Source organism: Gallus gallus, chromosome 6 (assembly GCF_016699485.2).
Source record: "Gallus gallus isolate bGalGal1 chromosome 6, bGalGal1.mat.broiler.GRCg7b, whole genome shotgun sequence".
NCBI lineage: Eukaryota > Metazoa > Chordata > Aves > Galliformes > Phasianidae > Gallus > Gallus gallus.
This window is the reverse complement of record NC_052537.1, coordinates 2,858,772-2,882,473: the sequence shown is the minus strand read 5'-3', so window position 1 is coordinate 2,882,473 and position 23,702 is coordinate 2,858,772. Positions and strand designations below refer to the sequence as shown.

General features: G+C 45.0%; 1 protein-coding gene across 7 annotated transcripts in view; it reads left to right on the top strand.

Annotated features, from left to right (window-relative positions):
• The first annotated feature begins 19,874 nt into the window (after positions 1–19,874).
• The window catches only part of GRID1 (glutamate ionotropic receptor delta type subunit 1), a 522,559-nt gene continuing 518,731 nt past the window's right edge, over positions 19,875–23,702 (top strand). For 5 of the 7 annotated variants that reach the window (XM_426488.7, XM_015288029.4, XM_025151671.3 and 2 more), the window contains exons 1-2: positions 19,875–20,260; positions 22,304–22,459. In XM_426488.7, the coding sequence (XP_426488.2) occupies positions 20,182–20,260; positions 22,304–22,459 (235 nt within the window). In that variant the 5' untranslated portion in view covers positions 19,875–20,181. Of the gene's footprint in view, positions 20,261–20,355; positions 21,018–22,303; positions 22,460–23,702 lie in introns of those variants that run through there. The other 2 variants (XM_025151673.3, XM_046943243.1) reach the window with 1 other exon arrangement.

The window sequence follows — 23,702 nt, the reverse complement described above, 5'->3', positions numbered from 1 at the left end:
TGTATTGCTCTATAGCACGGATAAATATGCCATCATGTGAAGACATAAATCTAGTTGCAATTAATATTCCATTATGAAGCGTCCTGATTTGGACTGTATGATGTGAACTCTTGCAAATTGCTGTTTGGATAGTTTTGAACAATGGGTGTTTTTTGAATAATTCTCAGATCTGCTTTGGAAATGGTTTCATGGCGGAGTCTAATGTGGCCAACAACTGTTGGACTATAAGGCTACTGTGTCTAGATCTAAGTGACATATAAAAGTTTCTTGCTGTTTTGTCAGATCTGTTTGACCACTCTATTATGGAAATTTTGCTTCACAATTTATGTTGGTGCCTAATGTACCTAAGAACATGAAGTATAGAATCACAGAATATCCTGAGTTGGAGGAAACCCACAACGGTCATGGAGTTCAAGGCCTATTTTACTTGTTAAACTATACATCAGAAATGAAGCCTCAACTTCAAATAACTGGTTGAGTGATCTGCTTTCCTTCTGCCATTCAGTAACTAGGTATTGTTGAAGGTATCAGCAGAAACAAATGTTTCCCTACGCAACTGTGATTTAAACTTGTGCAAATACAGTGTTGAGAGATTGGTACTTTTTTCAGGATGGTATTTTTGTAGTTGTAAGAGAGGGTTCCTTGTAAAACTTCTACAGATGTGTAAGTAAATAAAAGCTTTCTCTAAGCCATTATAGTATGATAGCACATTTTTTGAATATAAGATACATTATTCATTTCTTATGATTGGAAGTGTTTTAATTATTGTTTCACTTTAGATCATTTGATCCACAGTTAACATTGCTTACATTAGAAGAAGGACTTGTTTATAAAATGTCATGGAGTTATAGAGACCCACAATTAAACTTTCTTTGAGATTGATTGAAGATGCCAAGCAATAGTTGGCTGTAAGAGCTCTTTGGGCTGCTAGATCTCTGCATCCTTACTGTTAAGAACAACTGAGAATTTACAGCCCAGTTGTAGGTTTTTGTTTTTGTTGTTTTTTTTTCAAGCCAAGAGGTTGAGGGGATAGCAGGTTCCAAAGTGTAATGTGCTGGGGCTGAGGGAAACGGATGTGTGGGAAAGAAGTGTGTTAACCAGATGGCTTCACCTTGCAGCTTTTGGGAACCCTTGAAGGGAGTGAAGAAGAGATCAAGGCAGCAGGTCTCTGCCTAAGTGGAATTTCAAGCAAAGGGAGATCTGTGTGTGCTATTTGCCTCACTGGTTCAACTCGACAAGGTTTAAGAGTACTCTGTAAAAATACAACAACAACAGCAACAACAACAAACTCATACTTCACTTTTTATGTTGCCAAGCACCCTACAGTTGAATTGTCTGCATTATATGTAAGTCATTCCAGAAGTAATGCCTCCTATTTATTTCCATGGAGACTACAACAGATACAAACAGCACAGTAAAACTATTTGATAGAGCAAATTTTCAGCTACAGAACACTATTTTTCAACATAGTCATTGCTTAAGCTGTGCATTTTTGCCAGCAGTGAACAAGAGCCTGCATGCCATGCTTATGAAAATGTGCACCAGCAGAGGTGACCCACTGTTTCACAGCTGCTACGACAGCATAGTTGCTAGGAAAATGTTGCCCATGCAGTCCATCTTTTATTGGCCCAATGTGTTAATGAATATCAGTGGGTGCATCTTTTCTACTTGGAGGAATTCAGTTCCACACCTTTGCTTCTGCGTAAGACACCATTTTGTTTGAATGCCCCTCAGCTGCCATCTGTCACACAGCAACAAAATATAGTGAAATACTGACAAGGAGATTCAGTCTCTACAGCTGTACCACCAACATCTGCCTCTGATGTTGTAGGCTAACATAATAAAATGGGAGGCTTTGCTTTCAGAGCAGCCCTTGGGGTTCCTGTTTCCTTCTGGACATGTATGAACTCATATTTACCTTTCCTTTCAGATCAATAAAACAAATCCAGTTTTTATTACTCATTCAGTAGGGGGCTCTCACTGATTAGAAGTTTCATACAATGGGAGCCACTCAGTATTTGGCTCACTGAAATCTGTGTGCTCCTTGGTGACCTTTAATTTAATTAAGATGATCCAAAATACCTCTAGAGACCTGTCTCTCCAGGCTAAGCGTAGAGAGTATTGTTCTCTACGAATCCATTTAGGGAACTCTGTGTCTTTTTAGAAGTTAAACATTTAGGAAGTCTCGGCTACTATCAAAGCACAAAACAAATAGGAAGGATTGCACAGTCTGTAATATTTCTCTGACTAATACACTGTCAGTTACTACTGAGACACTTTGTGGTAATCCATTTAAAAGCAGCCTTTACTCTAACATGAAGGAGATGTTACCAGCAAGCCTAAACTGAATCATGACTATATATTCTCCACAGAGGTGGAAGCAACGTGTGTTTATTTTCACTTAATGCATTTCAACATGATTTCAACATGAGGGTACGCTGATTATTTATTTGCTACATCTAGATACAACTGCCATTCATTTAAATGATTTTGAACAAACTAAGTAGTGGTATTTTAAGTAAAATACAGGCAGTGTTTTTCAGTTATTGTTTTAAAATTGTTTGTTCCATCTGAAAGAACTTTAGTTCCCGATCTCAACTCTTCTTGCTATTATTCACTATTCTTCTTGTTTTTGCATCGCATTTCATAAGCGAACTGAAGTTGCCGTGGTTTTTGCTGACTTGTTTTATGGAATGCCCTGATCTCCTGCTAAACCTAGCTTCTACTCATTACCTTACCACTGGGTTTTGTAAAAAATACCTCTCTAACAGTGGATTTCTAGAAAAACCATGTTCGGCAATATTTGTAGAAACAAATGGCAACTTCTCTATATACACCCCCAAATCCCCAGTCCATTAGCAGTTCATCTTAATCTTCTGGACAAATTCAATTTATTTATCACCCTCATACCCTGCCTCAAATTGTGTTTCTGAGAATAAGGAGAATGCCTGTTTTCTTTTGGGGGTACATTGCTCAGAAGGTTGACATTGGAGGTTGCTTGGGTGCCCTTTCATGAAAGTTTTATGTTTTTGGAGGGTTTGATGCTCTTCCTTAGACTGACTGAGGCCAGGCTATATAGACAGTACTAGCTGCTCTCTGTATGCAGAAAAAGCAAATGGGAAGTTATTGTCAAGACTTCTCAATTTGCCTGAAATACTTATATCAACCTATCATATGTCAGAATCATATGTCGATAACCCTAAAATGTCAAATTACAAGTTGTCCCTTACAGTGCTCAGATATTTCTTCCTGGATTTCTTTACCTGATGAACAGCTCAGTATTATGGTTCTTGTTAGAACCAATAGTCCTAATTAGACCTTTAGCCAGTGATATTATGCCCTTCACATGATATGAATACACAGTAACCATTTCAGAAAAATCAATCACAATTTCATTAATTGCATTAAAAGCAGCAGTTTATGCTCAAAGGGAAACTAAGCTCTGAATATTGGGCCATTTGTTGACTTAATTAGATATTGGAATCAATGATAGTCAAAATTACTAGACCTGATACACTCCCCAGTATTAACCTTCATTATGAATGCTTTATTTTCATGGTAATATGCAAGAACAATGCATCCCTTAAGTATTGGCAAATGTAATGCAGATAGATCTGTGTTTTAAGAAATACCTTTTTGATGTCTGTGTTTTTCAATTTTTTTTTTTCAAGGAAAAAAGTAGTTGTCATTTTGCCAGTGGTTATTTTAGATTTCTGTGAGCTTCTCTCATGAGACACCTTCTCCTGCAGAGATCAAAGAACAAAATCACTTCTATCACATTTGTGGATAATTGCAATATATCATTTTGCGTGTTATGCTATTTGAATGACTGATCAAGACCAATTACATGTAAGTGTAAATTGCTTTTAAAATAGATTAATATCAGAAGACAGAAGATACGCTCTTCAGGATATCTATCCAGTTTGTTTCTTGATGTTTAATGGCTCCAGTTCTCATAATCAAAGGCTTAGTATTTCATGTTGTAGTATTATCAGCACTGCTGAGCTGCAGTTCCTGAACTGTCAGAAATTCCATACATTAAGAAGAAACCTACAGATGGCATTTCATAAACCCCATGTTTCATTGTCCTATAGATAGATGCTATCAAATGCATAGTAAGGACCCAGCAGGAATAGTACTCTTTCTCTGTTAACTACATTTATTAATCATAAGCAAGAGCTAGTACCTTTTTTTTATCTTGCTGATAAACTCTGTAATATTGTTGTTATTGTAAGTCTATGTTCATCTCTGAGTTAGCATTTGAAGTTAGGTGCCAAGAATGCAAATGGTGCCCACATCATCTTCCTATAATGTGCATATACAGGTATTAGGACTATGTCATAGTGAGCAGTAAGGATGCATTTCAAATGGCTAGAAATCAGATTTTCTTTTTGTAGAAGGGAGAGTAGTGACTGGCAATTATGTTTAACATAAGTCTTAGCTGAAAGGAGGTGAACGAAATTGCTTTTAAAATAATAATAATGCCAGGTAGATGGAGATTGCTTATGGATGGTGTAACCAGCTGTGCAGGAGAAATGTTAAAAGATGGTTATGGAAGCGTTTGGAATGTAGAAAAGTCAGTCTAAAAGGAAGTTAGATTAAAAAAACTTGGATTTTACTGTGATGTTGCCTTAAGACTATTACCCTTTTTGTAAAGTTACTATTCCTTTTCTTGTATAACTCCATTAACGTTTATTTATTTATTGAAAGGAAAGCAATGAGCTGCTTTTACTTGTGTAATAAGCAATGAGCGAAACCATCCTGTTAGAAGAAAATCAGAAGTGTGCTTTGGAGCAGGGAAGGTATTGAAGAGAAAAGAACCCCTATCATTTGGTCTATCTTATTCCTTTGGGCAGTCCAAGTTCTGTCAACTCACTTGAGGCCTTGTTGAGGCTATAACCATATAGATGTTTTGATTTTTGTATGAGCAGTTCTAGTAATTCCTTGGCAAGGATTCATCTTTCCAAGTGAAACAGTTTATCTGAGACTTCCTTAGCTCTCAGGAAAGAATTCTGTGGATACTAGCTTTTATTTGGGCTTGCAGAATTCTGAGATCGATTTGCCTGATTTTACATTTGAGAAGTACTTTATTACAGGTGTTGCTCTGTTTTATTCCAGAAAATACTTATTTACAAGGAAAATTTCATGCAAACATACAGAGAGAAGCCTTGTTCTTTTGTGAATTGTTTTACGCTGTTTGTCAGCAGATAATGCCATAGAAAGAGTAAAATTGCCTCTTTGTCTTAACAAGTAAAAAGACCAGTAGCTAATAATAGCCTCATTAATGGCTATTTGTGTATTAGTCAAAATGGATAAAGACTGATTATAGGATAGGATTTGGACCTGTGGTCATAAAAGGCTATTTGTGGTGGAACTTGATCTTCCACTACAGTTTTCTTGGTGCTACCCCTCTGCTGCAATAGGCTGACCCCAAGAGCTGTGTTGGCTTCTCTAGATCCCTCCCTTGTGCCATGGCTGTGGAGGAAGGCTGCATTAATCTAGCTCTTACCTAGCCAAAGTGGTAGTGGGAAGAGGAGAAGTCCAACACCGGTGCTGTAAGCTGTCCTTGGAAGTTGCAGAAAGAGCTCACAAACTCCAAACTGTGCAGCTGTTGGATGTCCTCTGAAATATAAGCCCTTGCCTATGAATGTTAAATCGTTAACAAGGGATTGTTTTTCATGCTCCTGTTGTTGTTTTAGAGCAGTGAGATACAGGAGGCTGGATTCTTTTCTAACATAGACATTACTGTTAAGGTATTAGGTGCAGATGTAATTTCAATTAACTTTTCACTGGTGAAGAAATAAAAAAGGAATGTAGAGGTAAAAATTTGAGCATTTGCATGGAGAAAGGCTTCATGTGTTTCAAACTGGTCAAGATTTTCTGGCTATTTTGTGTGTTTGCAACCAAGAAATAAGGCATTAGAAAGCCCAGTTCTTTATCTCTTGTGTCTAAAGGAAGACCTCTTAATCTTACTTTTCTGCCTAGTTCTATAAAGATCAGGAAGGGCTTGGGTGATTGCAGTGTACGTACGTGTTTCAGTCCGTTTCCTATCTCTTCTTGAAGAATTAAACAACCAAAACCAGAAGTTCCACTATAATGGACGTGCCAGTTAAGAAAAGATGTCAAATTGAATAATCCTGATGAGTAAGGCTACACAGTAAGTTTAAAAACACGGTCTTGCTACTGCAGTAAATGTGTTACAGAACTACATGCTGCATTAGTGGGTTGGTGGACAGGCTGCCTCAAAAAATTGCCCAAGAGTAATCATAAACACTTCCCTGAATTAGTAGATTCTGGGAACTAAGTAGCAAAACTGAAAAGTTCAAAAGGTCATCCTTTGGTCATTGTTGTCATTGCTGTGAAGCTTGGCAAGTGCAGCCTTACCAGTCAGAAAGCAGGGGATTCCACCCCTGATGTTAGGATACTTCTGTGGGCTTGAATCTGAACTCAGACTATCTGCAGGCCTCTTGTCTTTGCTTCCTCATCTATATTTTATTATTTTATTGCATCTTGAAGTCTGAAACAGCATACCAGTGTGCATTATGTACTACATAGAAGCTAATGCTGGCTGGGGCCTTACACAGTAAGGGAGATAGTACTTTCTGAAAATCCTCCTCCTATAGCCTTAATCCAAAGCAATTCATTCCTTTTCCTGTGAGCCAGAAAGCTTTTTTTTTCTTTTTTTTTTTTCTTTTTTTTTTTTTTTGTGAGCTGATTTGGTTATCCTTTGCTGTATTAATTTAATGATCTGATTGTTTGAACCTATCGATTTAATTGTAACTGTTCACTCAGTTTTATTCATTGCATTATTACATCTTTAATTGGTTTAGTAAAACTGTATAGTGAAGCATCTTAGTACCACTATGTTTCTTTTCCTTGTTCAGCTTTGAAATGAAATCCATAATATAGACAGAAGAGATTTATTCCACTACACTGCAACAAGAGTCATGAGCTCAAGGTTACCAGAACCGATGCATGAGAAATACATTTGCATCTTGGTTTTGTTTCCTCAAGAGTGCCTTATAGTATCAGACAGTATCCTGAATCCCTTTCCCCTTTGTAAGCAATAGAAAGTTTGATTTTTTTGTGCTAATGGAAAGTTGTTTGAGTTGGTGTGGTGCCACATTCATCAATAGAGAGGGATTTTCATCCTGTGTAAGGAAAATCACGATTTGCTTCTAACTGCAGATACTGAAAACTTCTGCTCCACATTTGCAAGTCTAAATATAGGAAATAATTCATTATATTTTTAAAATGCATCCTCTCAGGCTGTGTTGGCCAACACACATTAAAATGTGAAGGCAGCCACTGATGGAATTGAGCAGACAAGCTGCTGCCACTGAACGTGAGAAGCTGGGGATTTGTCCCCATGTACGTGTTTAGCAGCTATTATGCAGGAGCCACACACAGACAGCTTGACATGAAGACAGGGAGTGAGGCTGTTGGTACCTACATCTTTACCATATTTCAGCAAATTTCCAGATTCTTAACCCACCTAGTGGCAGCTGGCCCTGCAGATGACCTATGGAGCCATACTGATAATGGAAGCTTTTAATCTTGTGATTTTTACTGGCAGTGATCTAGATATAGAAGTACATGCCTCGTAGTGATCATCATAGGGAGTGGTGACTTTGAAAGACCTGAAAGATGTTCTTTCTCCTCTCTCAGGTGGTTCTGTAGTCAGGCGGTGATGTGTATGGGTGAGGAAAAAGGAATGATGTCACTGATCCATACACTCCCCATAACATTCTCATGTCACTCAATACACTCCCCATAACATTCTTGTGGAGAAGCTGGCTGCCCATGGTCTGGATGGGTGTACGCTCCGCTAGGTGAAGCACTGGCTGGATGGCCGGGCCCAAAGAGTCGTGGTCAATGGAGTTGAATCCAGTTGGCGGCCGGTCACGAGCGGTGTCCCCCAAGGCTCAGTGCTGGGACTGCTTCTGTTTAACATCTTCATTGATGACCTTGATGAGGGGATTGAGTGCACTCTCAGTAAGTTTGCAGACAACACCAAGCTGGGAGGGAGTGTTGATCTGCCCGAGGGGAGAAGGGCACGAGAGAGGGACCTGGATGGACTGAATTGATGGGTCAGGGTTAACGGCATGAGTTTCAATAGAGCCAAGTGTCGGGTCCTGCATTTTGGTCACAACAACCCCAGGCAACCCTACAGGCCTGGGGAGGTGTGGCTGGAAAGCTGCCTGATGGAAAGGGACCTTGGTGTGCTGTTGGACAGTTGGCTGAATATGAGCCAGCAGTGTGCCCAGGTGGCCAAGAAGGCCAATGGCATCCTGGCTTGTATCAGGAACGGTGTGGTGAGCAGGACTAGGGAAGTCATCCTGCTCCTGTACTCGGCCCTGGTGAGGCCTCACCTCAAGTACTGTGTTCAGTTTTGAGCACCGCAGTAGAAGAAGGACATGGAGGTACTGGAGCAGGTCCAGAGAAGGGCAGCGAGGCTAGTGAAGGGCTTGGAAAATCAGCCCTACGAGGAGAGGCTGAGGGAGCTGGGGCTGTTTAGGCTGGGGAAGAGGAGGCTGAGGGGAGACCTAATTACTCTCTTCCAGTACCTGAAAGGTGTTTACAGTGAGAGCGGGGTGGGTCTCTTCTCACTGGTGACAGGTGACAAGACAAGGGGAAATGGCCTCAAGTTGCATCAAGGCAAGTTTAGGTTGGATGTTAGGAAGCGCTTCTACACAGAAAGGGTGGTTAAACACTGGAATGGGCTCCCCAGGGAGGTGGTTAAGTCACCATCCCTGGATGTGTTTAACAGCTGTTTGGATGTGGTGCTCAGGGATATGATTTAGCGGAGGGCTGTTAGAGTTAGGGTACTATGGTTAGGCTGTGGTTGGACTTGATGATCTTTGAGGTTCTTTCCAACCTGAGTAATTCTATGATTCTATGATTCTGTGATGGAGGGTTTCCTCTTCTAGGGCCAGAAATGCCACTGCTGAAAACAGTAGCAAGTTAAGCTTGTATTGTGAAGCTATGTTTCCCAGATAATTACACAAAATCCATGCATATATCTCCACTTTAATTTTGAATAGGAAAGAGGAAAGCTCTCTCTCTTAAAAACACTTATCTGGGATAGCCAAAAATTTGTTGAACTGGGTATCTAGGGCATGCTGGAGTGAAAAGAGAAACAGTTGTGGGAAAACCATCTGCCTGTTGAATCAAGTACTGCAGTTAATAATTACATATGCTTGTCAGGTTATTATTATTATTTTTTAATGGATGAGAGAATGTAACTGGATTGATATAATGTAGCAAGAAGCTTGGTTTTGCAGGGGCATGTTCTGTTACAGCTGTTCTTTAATATAATAGCAATTTTGTTCAATGGGGTTTAGAGGGATGTGAGGGATCATGTATGTATTAAGAGGCCTATTTTATGTGTATACTGCAAAGGTGTTTGATAGCTAGTTTGTACAGAAAACTTCTGAGCTTTCAAAAGAAAGCCAGGTAGGTGGTAACAGAGCAGTGGGAGATCAAGTAGCTGAAGCAAATCTGCCCCACAGATCTTCAAAGTGTAACAGTGCAGAGAATTGTGTTCCTCTGAGTTTCTCAGCTGGTCTGTTGCTCTGACCAACCATGGCAGTGAGGAGAGGGACCTGTGGAGAGGTGGCAGTTGCACTGTGATAAACCTAGTTCAGTTTGATTTGATTCTCCTCTTATTGTGTGCAGGTTTTGATTTGGCCCTGTGTTGAGGGAAGGGAGGTCACAGTTGCATGGACTCAAATTAAATGCAAAGGCTTTTCAGGGTTCGGGAGGGCTATAGCAATTGTTACTGGTCCTCCTGTGCCCTTTCTGCAAGCTCTGTGTTACAGTAATTCTGTTGACATAGATGAAAGTATAGAGCAGCCAAAGGTTTTATTAGGAATCCACAGGTGCAAGCTGGAAAGAGGAGTTTGGATGAAACAACTGGACTTAACGTTGGCAAATCCTGTTATATCTCCTACCTCACCTAAATGTATTTTACTTGGTAAAATACAGTAACTAGTGGAGCGATTTATTACTAGGTGCTCCTTAAATTAGTGTTTGTACTGGATTGATTTGAAGCCTGACTAAGTCATAGAATTACCAAGGTTGGAAAAGACCTCCAAGATCATCTAGTCCAACTGTCCACGCTCTCTGAACAAACCACTGCATAAAGTAAAATATAATTTGTATGTAATGAGAAGTCCATCAGAAGCGCAAGTAACTAGTAGCAATTTAGAGGTAATGCTCCAAAGACAAAGAGTTAAGGCTCAGAAAAAGAATCTCCCTTTATTGTAATGCGTGATGTAAAGGTCATTTTGTTCTTAAGGTTTTTGTAGCCTTGGTGCTCGTAATGCTGAGTGTAACAAAGATCTTGTGATGCATTCAGGCTTCCCAGCAGAAATGAACTAGAACCAGAGGAGTATGGTCTTTGTGCATTACTGCAACAAACCTGCTTTGCGAACTGAGATTCAGCTGGCAGAGTAATAAGATAACCATGAGATTTCTACCAACTTGGGAGCTACTGGAAGTATGAGAAAAAGCACAAGCAGCATGGGAGTTGTGAGGAAGTATTTAAAAGTTACTTCTGGAATGTAGCAAGTGACACCCCTGGGTAACTGGTCGATCAATGGCTTGCTGTTGATATGTCTGGAGGACTGTTTGAGGTAGTGAACATTCTATTGTAATGATTTTATACCTTCAAGTGTGGCTATTGAATTGGAGGTGCAAACATATGCTTCGTGTTTGATGTTGATTTTTTTTTTCTTTTTCTCCTGTGTATAATTTATTTAATGTAAAATGCTCTTCCAGGAGTGGTTTGCTTACTTCCTTGTAGAGTCTTGTATGACTCAGAGCAGTATGTGAAGAAAATGCCTGTGTTTGCAGGGAGTAGAAATCCCTACCTAGGTATGCTCTGAAAGGTCACATTCAATTTATTAAACTTTCAGGGATAACTAGTGAGGAGGAAAAAAAAAAGGTTTGTATTTCAGAATAATATTTCTGAAGCATATTGTGTAAGCATGAAGTGCTAAAAGCTCATATTACTGAAATCATGCTGGTGTGAATTTGTGATACGTGTTAAAGTCAGCACTATTACTTGTAGTTCTGTAATATAATCTGTAAAGAGAGGATTGTTGCTGGGGAACGCAATTCAAATTTGGTCTTAAAGTACTTATCTAAAAGCTGAATCCTGACAACATTTAGAAAATTAGACTCCTAATCAAAGCTGTTGCTTAAAAGTCAGTGTTGCGTGATATGGTCATGCGTGATAAATACAGCACTGCAAAAACAAAGGTAGTTAAATTGCAGACATTCAGCTGGATAGCATACAGCTGTAGTATAACGTTGTGTAATACAGCACCAGTAAGAATGAAAGATAGGGTGTATTTAGTGATATTATGAAAATATGAATAAACTTGGGAGTTTTGGAAAACACTGGTCATTCACTAGGGAACCATGGCAGGGACTGCAGCTTGTAGTGCTGTATTCTTAAGGTGCCGCCTGCTTTTTATCATCCCTGCACTTTGCATAAACCCTTTATCACAGTATCTTTGAGTTGTCAGAAGGCCAGAATAAAACTGGGGCTTTTTTATATTCATTCTCTCAGAACTGGTGAGTCAAGTGAGAAATGTGTAGAGTAGTAATTTGAAGTTCATTTCTAATAGGAATCAATAACACAGGGCTGTTGGTTCCAGGGCTTTTCGGTGCTGAGTACCAGGAACTGAATTGTAATGGAGTTTATAAACTTTTGTGTGCGTACTTGTATGTGTGATTTAAACTTGTATACTGTGGCAATCACCCCCTAAATGGAATGCTACAAAGCCATGTGGTCCTGGTTTACCTATATACTTTATATACACCTTTATACACACAAACCCTATACTGTGGCTGTGTAAATGGGAAGTAACAGATGATGAAGGAACAGAGATGTGAAGGAATGACGCGCCTTTAAGATGGGGCTTTTTGACTTAAGCCATTGGAAATCTTGTGAGTGCTTGAGTATGTTCATAGGCAGGTGTGTTCACGGAAATAGCTGCTTTTGAGTGAGTATCATAAAAACACCCACAGAAAATCAACCTGGTATAAACTGGAATGATACAGGGTAACTTAGATTGCAACTACCCCATTCATGCACACAAGCACTTTGTGCAACCCAGAAGTAGGACAGAAGTGGTATGTTTTTCTCTTCTCTACCTTTTTTTTCACCAGGCTGTATGGACATATTGAAAGGTGTTTTTTTTGTTTTTTTTTTTTTGTTTTGTTTTTTTTGTTTTTTGTGGTGGTGGTGTTTTTTTCCCCTCAAAATAGGCATATATTCTTTCCCACTCGTTCCCCAACACCCAGTCATCACGACATCCCTATCTCAGGTAGGAGACCTAGCTCAGGTGCCTGCTCTAGAGGAACTGAACAAGTGAATTGGATTTCACAGAAAGATAGATGGAACCACCAAACTTCTTGTAGTTCTAGGTGGGCTTGTCTGCAGAGCTTTCCCTATCCCTTTCAGTAGAGGTGGGTTTTTGTTTTGTTTTTGTTGTTTTCCCCTCTCATACGGGATGAAAAATTAAACAAAAACAAAAGTCATTGAGCAATTGAAGTCCTGTCATCCAGATCAGCAAAGAAGCTTGGATATTGGACGTTTGCATCCATACTCAACTTCATGGAATGGACTGGTCCTGAGGACCACATTAAACGTTTTCTGATTGAAATTATTTTAAATGTGAGAAAACTTTGTACTTAATGTATGATTCACAAACTTGAAAATACTTGAAATTCACTGTTGACCTGCCAAAAATAAACCTACCGTGTCTCCTCTACACCTCCTAGAGAAGTAGGACAGCTGACCAAGGGCAGTAACTAAGGAAAGGAACTTGATGTTCTTGTTCCCCCTTAAACTGAGAACTGAATACAATGTTCATGCAACAGTCCACTCGATTAGTCATGAAATGAATTGGTGACTCTGGTGGGAATGGAGCCCAGGAATTGTCACCCCTTTGCTCCAACTGCAGGATGCAACTGTTTAAAAATAATAATAATTAAAAAAATCCCATCTGGGGAGACTGAAAATGTATAAAATGTTATTCAGTACCATGACAGATTATCACAGTAGTTGGTTTGAATGCACCCCCACCATTTTTCTTCATTGCAATGAAGAAAAAGTTTACTACAATAAATTTTGAAGTCAGGCATACTGTGAGATTCAAACCGATGTTTCTGTTATAAAATCTTCATTTCATACATTCCTGGAAATGTGAGTATGAATTATGAACTCCATGACTGGCAAATTTTTTCTGAAGAGAGGACGCAGATCCTGGGAGAATGTATTCACCCCTGCTCTGTGTGTGTGGCTACCATTAATGTTAATGGAGTCAAATATGTACTTGTTTGTACAAATGGCTGCAAAATAGATGTTGCAATAGCAAGCTGGAAAAAAAAAATACACTCCACGGCACAGCACTACAGGTGAAAAAAGAGAACCTACTTGCTGGAAGAAGTGGCCCATTGTGAAACAGTCATTAAATATAATATGTTTCAGATTGGACTGTTGAGAAAGATCAGGTTTTCTTAAATGTAAAATTACTTTCCATTTAGAGTACTTCTCACTGTGAGGCTTTTAAAGGACTCTGCACATACAAACTGCATCAGTATTTAGTGATAGCGAAGGGCTGAGTTAGTGCAATTGAAAGGTCCTTATTTGGCTGAGATGCAGCAAAGGATAGTGTTCAAATTCCTGGTTTGTAGCAAAATCCTTCTGCTTACATGGCTCCACTGTGGCTTTGACAATGAAGTAGGAACAAACACAAGATCAGTTACCACAACTTGGCTGGAGGGCACAACTTTTCAAATGTATGTGTTCAGTCTTTTCTGACTATCTGCCATGCCGTGCAGCAGCATCTGCTTTACTGGTTTTCTTACTGTTGGGATGGGTAAAGTGAGCAACAGCAAGAATATGACTTTTCCAAAGTCCAAATGAAGTGAACTGCAGGCCAACTTCTAGTAATTTGCTATTTACTTTGGCAGGCATACCCACCCCACAGTTTCAATCAATCCTAACAAAGGAAAGGTATATTCTTAGAGTTATGTGTTAGGTTTTGTAGTAGTGGGATTGTTGGGAAATGTGTTTACGGTGAAGGATCTGTACAACACAGGTGCCATTCCCGACTTGTTATGTGAGAAGGTGTGAGATCAGGCAGTACATACTTATGGTGGTTATACAAGTAATGAGATCTGGGGGTTTTCTGGTTTTGGTTTTCATTTTGTACTTGCCTATCTCTTTGGATTGCTATGAAGACAGAAGGATAACTGCTTTAGCAATGTCTCGTTATCCATGAAAGATAGCTTATGAGACTGGACGTCCTGCTCACTGCAGATGTTTCAACATCAAGCAACTTTCAATGACTTGGACAACGGATGAAGAATCATTTCTGCTTTCCTGTCTGCTCTAGTAAAAGCAGGAATTCCTTGGAGAGGATTATGTCTCTTTTGTAGATAAATCTGTAGTATTCCTCTCTCTTAGATGCGTGCCAAGTTCAGAGATTTATCTTGATATGGCTACCGTTAAATTATGAATAGCCAATGAACGTTTTTCCTTGAGAAGCTTGCATCTTTATGGAATTGCACTGTAACAGAGATGCCAGTTGTACTTACTTTGTTTCAGATCTTGAATTTTTTAGAAAAAGAGCCCAGTTCAGAAAACTAGCTTAGAGAACTCAGCCTTTTCCAGTCAGTGTCCAGTGGATATAATGACAAGGGCCTTGCTTAGAAATGGAGAAGAAAATATTCTTCCCATGAGTATGAGTTATACTCACATCTCCAACGTTCACGACAAAGAGTTCTTTGTCTGTCTGTGTTTTAGAGCTCTCTCCAAGATACCTAGTGGTGGTGGTAAGATGTTGTGAATAAGTAGATTCCTTTTGAGTTTCTTCTACTTATTCAGTAGAAATGCCAAGACAAGTTAAATTTACCAGCACTGATACAGCCTTGACTGGGACTAAAATAACCGTATTTACACAACCAGGAAAATGTGGAAGGTTCAGAAAGCCTATGAAGGCCCTCACATATTGTAAAGAAAATGCCTGCTGAGGAAAAATAAGGCATGAAAAGGCACAGTTGGAAGAGAGGAGTGAGGAAGTAGATATGAGTCCTATCAAGATGGAACAACTATTGAATAATAGAATTAAGCAAACATAAGCATGAATTAAAACAAATACAGGCTGTGTGTACTCTACTGAATTAAATCAAGTAAAATCTGAGACTAATAGTGCTTTGCCTTCTTTATGGCACATTAGAAGGCACATCAATTCAAATAGTGTTGACTGTAGCAAAGTTTCAGATTGTTAGTAGGTACACGACAAATTGATCTGGAATGTCAACTGTCCTGCAGTTGTGGTTTAACCCCAGTAGGCAGCCAAGTACCACACAGCTGCTTACTGACTTCTCTCCAGAGGATGAGGGGAAGAAAACAGGAGAAAAGTTAGAAAATTTGTGAGCTGAGGTAGAGGCAGCTCATTAAGGAAGAAGCAACAAACAGCAACAATACAAACAAAGGAACAGCATCAATAAAAAAATCCAAACAAACAAAAAACCCCAAACAAAACAGGAACATCCAAAGTAAAAACAAGCAATACAAAGTGCAGTTGCTCGCTGACAGCCAACTCCTCTCAGTTTCACTGCTGAGTATGATGCTGTTTAGTATGAGATATTCCTTTGGTCAGTTGGGCTCAGCTGTCCTGGCTGTGTCGCCTCCCAGTCCTTTGCACATCCCAAGCCTCCTTGCTGGCAGGGCAGAGCAAGAAGCAAAGTCCTTGAGTCTGTGTTAGCACTCCTCCACAACAGCTAAAACCATCGGTGTGTTATGCGCACACTGTCATTGCAAATCCAAAAACATAGCACCATATGAACTACTATGAAGAAAATTAACTTGATTCCAACCAAACCAGCATACCTGCAAAGAGCTTCATAATTCAGCAGCCTCCTGCACAGACACTCAAGTCCATTACTCCTGGAAGGTTATCATACTGTGCTATCAACCATGAAAGTAGGAAAAAAGGTTTCCATAAGCTAAAGGAAATTTCAGTAAACTATTGAAATCTTGGGCTGTCACTGCAAGAGAATGACACTCAAATGACTGTAAACACAAAAATCTAAACACTTAGCAAACCATCACAGGAGGGTTTTTTTATTATTATTGTTCTCAAAGAAAAGCAGAGCTATTCAATTTCTTACTCTAAAATGCAGTTAATTTTTCTGTGCTAACTATAGATCTTCTCTTGGCCATTGAAGAAGGAGACTGAGTATTACAATGTTGTGTATAGAAACTTTTCAAATACCTTTTTTAATTCCTGTGGCCCCGCAGACCGATCAGCCGACATATGTGTAACTGATACAGAAAAGGAGTTCCTTTCACTTTCAGAGGGAATAATAATCATTACTCCATGCACTCACATAGATACGTACATATGTTTTAAGAGCTAGCTTTTACCTTAGCTAGGTACAAATGCACAGGCCATTATGGATTTGCTCTGTAAGGTGGGCTGGAGAATCTCTCCTACTCCCAGCAAGAACCCTTTCTTCCCCCTGATGGAGTTAAAAGGTTCTTGAAAAAAACTGTAGGGGTGTCTTTAGTGAAGGTTATTTCCTCTGATTGGGCTACACACACCCTGAATCTTTTTTCTGTTTTCCCCCTCATCAGGCAACATCCATAATTACCCTCTCATGCTTCTTATCCCATTTTAAGCACTTAACATTGTTTTAACTTCTACATGTGGAAGTCGTAGCTTAGCTATAGCAGATGGATGATTAGGAAAAGTCATGAGAAATGTCGGCAAGGGGACAGTGGACAAGGGGAAATGGTTTTAAGTTGAAGGAGGGAAGATTTAGGTTGGGTGTCAGGGGGAAGCTCTTTGCTGTGAGAGTGGTGAGGTGCTGGAACAGCTGCCCAGAGAGGCTGTGGATGCCCCGTCCATCCCTGGAGGTGTTCAAGGCCAGGTTGGATGAGGCCCTGGGCAGCCTGGGCTGGTATTAAATGTGGAGATTGGTGGCCCTGCCTGTGGCGGGGGCGTTGGAGATATGTGATCTCCAACCCGGGCCATTCTGTGAATCTCTTAAAGGCACTTCATGTGTTCTAAGCATAGGCAGTGATCCACTAAAAGTTTCAAGGATCTGGTCTGGCAGATCACTTGCTTAGGGAGCGGCTTTGTTCATCCTGTGGTACACACTCAGCAAACATCAGGGATTTTTCCCACGCAGGCATTTCCTGCAGCTGTAGTTCTGGAGTTGTCTTTCAGAATATGCAGCAGAGAGGGACGGAGCTAAGTGCCAAGCTCCGAATGGCACTGCGCAGGCCTAGAAAGGTGAGCATTTCTCATTGCGGTGTTCACAGAGGCTTGTTCAACCCATTCTCTCCTGGTAGCAAAACCCTCTTGGTACAAGTTTAATTCCACGTTCGCTCTAACAACAGAAATGAGCACAGTGATATCTTGCGATAGGTTAGCTTAAAATCAGCACAGTGCTTTGCAAAGGTAATGTAGCTGTTAGAGATGTGCCTAGAATTGCATCTGTTGCCAAGGAGCTGATCTTTGAATAGTGATTATTGCTTGAGTTGGATATTTACTTGGTGTTTTTGGAATGAGAGGCCTTTCTTTTGTGGGTACTGTAGATCCATTGGTGCCTTATGCAATAATGTGTAACAAATTGTCCCCTATTCCATGATGATGTAGTATCATGGCAGCTAATGTTCTTAATATGCAAAATACTGGCAAATGGATTAGCCTTTTAGTGCTGACTGCTGTGTCTGAACAACGTACACCCAAACACGGAATGGCAGCGCTCACCGAGAGGTGAATGGCAGAACTGAAATGAACACTCATTTTTATGGGGCTTCCGAATTCAGTGCAGGTACCTTTTTCTGTAAGGAGGGAAGGAAGGAAAGAAGGGCAAGCATGGACAATGTAATCTGACCCAAATTAAAAAAGAAAAGAAGTTTCTAAGGCCTGACTTAAGTGAGGCACAGCAGGGCACAACGGTTCTGATGCTACAGCTCTCCATCTCTCACAGTTGCTACTGAAGCTGCAGTTCAGCTGCTGATGGATCCATTGTTTACAAGAAGCCAAAGGAGTCCCAGCTGAGGTCAGGACCTCACTGTGCAAACTGTGCAAGCCTGCTCCCAGGTGCTGGGAGCGTAACTGACTGGGATTTGGGTGCTTTTATAAAAAGCAGGGTTCACAGCTATATATTTCAACAGGTTTCATGGCTAGGATCCCAGAGCGTGTTTCCAGCATAAATAAATTGAGCCTATTTCCCCAGCAGGATGTGGAAACACTTCCTCTCCGCTCCCCTTAAGTCCCCCTCGTGAACTCGTTACTGACACATATATGACTGTGGTCAATACAGGTGTTTAGCTTTTTGAAGAGCCTGTGTAAGTCACTAAGTGCCTATTGATTTGAAGCAAATGTAGATCAGAATTAATTTTGGCTCGCTAACGTAGTCAAATAAGGAACATTTCTATTGATCTTTGTCCCAGAAGCCAATTATCAGGATTAAGTGTTTTTATTACGTGAAATATGGCGAATGGTATTTAATCATTCCGTATCGATCAGTGTGAAATCGCGTATTTAGGACAGGGACTGTAAGTAAGAGCTGTTAACGAGTGATTTATTTGTGAAAGGTGGTTCTCGTTTCACGTGCCCGTCGCTTTTCCCCCCCTCCGAGGTGCGCAGTAACCACCCCGGGCCCGGAGGCTGCCGGCGCGTGTGGAGCAACAGGGCGCCCTTCCAGCTCCATCCAGACGCGCGTACCCTCCCCCGCCCGCCTCCCCAGTCACCGCAAACCCCGTCCGCGTTTGCCGCTCCTCAGTGCTAAGCGGTTTTGCCGTACTGTGCTTTCTCTATTAAATAAACACACTGCAGCACTCCCTCGGGCAATCGACTAATCCGAAGTATCCGGAGCGTTTAGCGGCGTCCGGACGAGTCGCCGGCAGTAGAAGCGGGCTGCGTTCGCCCGGCAGCGCGGGTGGCGGCGGAGTGCGTTTGCGCCCAGCGGTCCCGCTCGGCCCCGGCGCTCGGCCCGCTCGCTGCCCGCCGTCCCGGCCGCCACGCCGCTCCCTCCCGTGCAGGTCCGGCCGCAGCAGCCTGGCGCTGCCGAGGCGGCGACCTCCGGGAATCGCGGTTCCTCGCGTTATCCGAACGCTGACGTTCTCTGTGTGTATCGCCCCGGCCCCGCAGCAAGTTGATAGCGTTGGTAACATCCTGCTTGCGGCTCCCTCTTCTTGGCAGCGGTTTTAATTACGGTTCGGGCTGCTGAATGGATTTGTTTTCTCTGGATCCTTGGCATATTGAGACGCTCGTCACGTTTGGGTGCCTGCAATCACTGATGCGTTTGTTTTAGGGGATGAATTAGTCTTCTGAGTCCGAGCACGTTCAATTTATGAATTAGATTTCATTGAAAGCTAGAACAAACCAAACCGAGCAGCGGTTTTGCCGCACCACTTTTCTCCCCACCTCTTTGCTCCCGGCGCGGGGGGGGGGGGGGGGGGGGGCGAGGGGGGAAATCTCCCCTTCCCGGCCTGCACCCCGCGCCCTTACCTGCCGGCATCCCCTCGCCCCCCGCTTTCCTCCGTGCGCCTGGAGCCCCGGCCCCTCTCAGCCCGGCAGCCGTAACGCGCACGATATGTAACATCATTCCCGGCGTATCCCTCCGTGGCTCGCAGCGGCCGGTCCCCCCGCTTCGCAGCGCCCTCCCGCTCCGTCGAGGAGCTGCCAACTCCCCCTCCGCGCCGCCCGGGCGCCCACCGCCCGCACCCCGCCGCGCCGTGCCCCGGCGGCACCGAGCGCCGAGGCTCCGCAGTCACGTGGCGCGGGGGGCGGGCGGCGGCGGCGGCGGCGGCGGGGGGGGCCGCTCCGCAGTTCGCGGTCTGCCGGCGCCCCGGCACACACCGAGCGCTGGAGGCTCCGTCGCGCCGCCTGCCAAGCCGGGATCTACCGCCGCGTCGTTTCGGCCCCGTCTTTCTTCTCCTCTCCGCATCGTCCGCTTCCTTCGCTCTCGGAGAATTGTCTGCGTTCCGTGCGAATTTGGGATTATTTTTTCCACGGGGGGTGTCAAGGCATCCCGCCCTCCCGCGCCGCCTGCTCCACCTGCCCTTGCGCCTTTCTTCTTCTTTCCCCCCGCCTGCCTCTCCGCCGAGCCCGGGCTGATGTGCTGTGCGAGAGGCTGGAAATGGAAGTGTTGATGCTCTGGCTTTTCCCCTGGATATTTCAGTGCGTTTCCGTGCGGGCGGACTCCATCATCCACATCGGTAAGAGAGGGAACGCGGGGGGTTGGTCGCGGGGGGGGTGGGGGGGGGGCGGAGGGGGACGCGGTAGATAAATAAATTAAGGGATCTTCTTGTTCGACCACTGTCATCTTTCAGGCAGCGAATGAGCCCAACTCCGCGGTGAGACGGGAGAGCGGGGTGCAGGGAAAGGCATCCGGATCCCCCGGATCGCAAAGTTGGGGGCGAAGGGCGAGCTGTGCGCCGGGGCCGGGCTGCGGGGCGGGGGCCCCCTGGCGCCCCGGCGCGGTCTCCCGTGGGGCCGGGAACCGAGCTCGGAGCTGCTCGCGTGGGGAACGCTTCCTTCCTGCCCGCCGCCGAAAACAAGCAGCCGCCCCCGGAACCCGGGCACGGAGAGGCATCATCTCAACCTGCTCGGAGGGAAAACTTTCGGGGAGATAATCCCTCGGTCTTCGTCTCCTGCCATAGCAGGTGGCAGCCGAGCCGGAATGCGAGCGGAGAACTTGGCTGGGAAAGGGTTAGAGAGGCGAGGTTTGCGGCGGCTCCGCGCGTGTGCGTGTGGCTGTGCGCGCAACTGTTGTGGTTTGGGAAAGATCTCATTAAAACCCCTGGGCAGCAAGGAGGCTGGATCGGCGGTGGGATGAAGAGGGGCATGAGTGAGAGGCAAAGGAAAGGCTGATGTGAACTTTTGTGGCTTCTGGGAGCGAGCACGGCAATGTCCGCGGGAAGCCTGGCGAGCGCAAGGGAGGCTCTGCAGTCACCTCTCGGCTGGTGTCGGAAGGTACCAGCAGGAAAGAAATGAGGATGCTTAGAGGCGGAGAGGGGGAAAGGATCACTTGTGGAAGATGGTAGGGGAGGAGACGGGAGTACGGCCGGGGAATGAAGAGCCGTCCTTCCCACCAGCCCCTTTGAGGAGGGGGGGGGGAAGGGGGGGGGGGAAGGGGGAGAATAAAAGGAGAAAAAGAAATGAGAAGAAAAAAAAAAAAAAAGAAAGAAAAACAGGAGGGGGCCGGGCAGGAGCAATCCTGGCTGGGGGAGCTCCGCGGCTGCGGGCGGGAAGTCCCCCACCGGCCCGGGGAGGGGAGGGGAGGGGAGGGGAAGGGCAGAGCGGGACCCGGCGGGGCGGTGGGCAGCGGCTCCGGGCCTCCGGGGGAGGCTCCGCTCGGCGCCGCGCGCCTCCGGAGCCCGGGGACGCAGCCAAGGCAGACAGCATTGCGGAGCCATTAAGGAGACGGGGTCAGCCCTGACCGCAGCGGGGAGGGGGGGAGGAGGCGGCGGCTTCGGCCCCGGGGCGCTTTCGGCCCCGGGGCGCTACCCAGCGCTGGACGGAGCCCGGCGGCGCCACCTATCTCCTAGGCCGGCCCCGTGGGGTTAGAGCCCCGGGGAAGTGCCCGAACCGGGAGAATGAGGTAGCCCCGCTTCGCCGCTTCTTGGCCCCGCGTCTCCGGTGGGGGCGCGGCGTCACCGCTGCTTCTCCCCGCGCAAACTTCAGCCCGAGCAGCGTTTCTCGCTCCCTGGAGAACGCTCCGGCGAGCAGCAGGAGAGCGCTGTGCGCGGAGCTCTGCGGTGCGGGGGCAGCGCGTGGAGGCTCTCGGCCCCGGCGCGCACCGGGCGACCCGGCGGCGCTTCTCCGGGCCCGAGGAGAGCTGTGGCTGCCGGCACGACGGATCCCATCGCTCGTAGAGCGGGGCACTAAGAGTGGTGTGTGCACACATGCTCGGCACAGGGCATCTTACGTAACGCACGGCGCCAGATGTTTTCATGCATAAGCAGGACAGTGAAATGGAAGCGTTCAGGTGACCGGCCGCAGAGCCTTCGCGTCTGTGTGGGTGTACGCCCCCGGACCGGAGCTCTGCCCCGAGGGCCGCGAATGGTGTGCCGTGAGCACAAAGTTGGTCCCATTCCCAGGCCCGCTCCCATCCCGTCTCCGAGGGAGCGGTTGCTCTCCCCGGGCCCGCAGCCCCGCTGGCAGCTTGCGAGCCCGGTACGGGCTCGGTACGGCCAGGGGAGCTTCGGGCAGGCAGCGAGCACAGCCCTCACAGCCCTCTGCCTCCTTGTTCCCCGCAGGTGCCATTTTTGAGGGCAATGCTGCCAAGGACGACGAGGTGTTCAAGCAGGCGGTGTCGGATCTGAACCTCAATGACGATATCCTCCAGAGCGAGAAAATCACCTACTCCATCAAGCTCATAGAGGCCAACAACCCCTTCCATGCGGTGCAGGAAGGTGAGCCCCGGGGCAGCGCGGCGCGGGAGGGCGGGGAGGAGGGTCCGTCCTGTTAGCGGGGAAGGAGTCGCGGTCCTGCTGCTCGCTTGGAAACTTTTCTTCGGTCGGGGGTTGGCGCTGTCTTACAAGGAAAGGGAAGGGACGGTGCGGTGCGCCGGCTGCGGTGCTCTGCCCTGCCGTGCCGTGCAGCGCCGCGCAGGGGCAACCCGGCCTGAGCGGGGGGCAGCCGCGGCAGAGTCGGCAGCGCCGGGGGCTCCGCGTCGCTCCCGAGTCCGCAAGCGCCCGTACTCTCTGTTGCTGCGGCCCGCACCGGAGCCCACGTGTGGGCCGTGCAGAAGAACGGGCTCCGCCCGGTGGGGGTCAGCTGGCGCCGAGGGGCCGGAGCGGGCGGGAGGGTGGGGGTCGGCGGGGCAGAAGGCAGCGCCTGGCCCGGAAGGTCGCTCCCCGCAGCCACCCGGAGACAGCGAAGGTGGGCAGGCAGCGGGACAGCGCGGCGCTTCTTGAGAGAGGAGCGAGCCCCTGCCTGGCAGCGGGGCAGTCAGTCGGTCAGGTAGCGAGGCACCGGCTGAAGCCTTCCAGAGTTCACAAGATCTGAGAAGTAGCAATGTAGGTAATTCATTTCAATTAGATTTTTTATTTTTTATTTTTTTTCCAAAGGGAAACGTTTAAATTAATCAGCTTGCCTCTACAAATAAGACTTGAAAAATATATTACTTCTGATTTAATGAAGCCAAGGTTAATTATGGCCTATATAATTTCAGAAGCTGTGTTTTCCAGTAGTAATTGTTCTAGAAACAGTGAGCTATTTATATACCCAAACTAGAATATATATATTAAAAAAAAGATTCATCACCAGCCTTGCCCTTAGTTCTACAGAGCACAGAGTGAATCTTTCCCTGTATGAAAATTTGCATTAATCCATATGTATTTTCATGTAAGTTGTGTACATGCAAATTATGGCTACAAAATTACACCAGATGTTAATTTTCATGAACTCTAAACCATTTCTTCTGCTGTCTTTTCTCCCCAGTGTGGGTGCTAGTTAATAGGCACATTCAGGAGAAACAGCAAAGTATACCTTTTCAAGGGACCTATCCCATTAATGGTGTTCCTCCTACTGCTCTGAAAGCTTAGCAAGAAGGCATGAAAATAAAAATGGTTGTGAAAAAGAAGGGGACAATCTAAAACATAACACCATGCGTGTGGTCAGACATCAGAGAGTTCATTTATTGGCACAGATTGA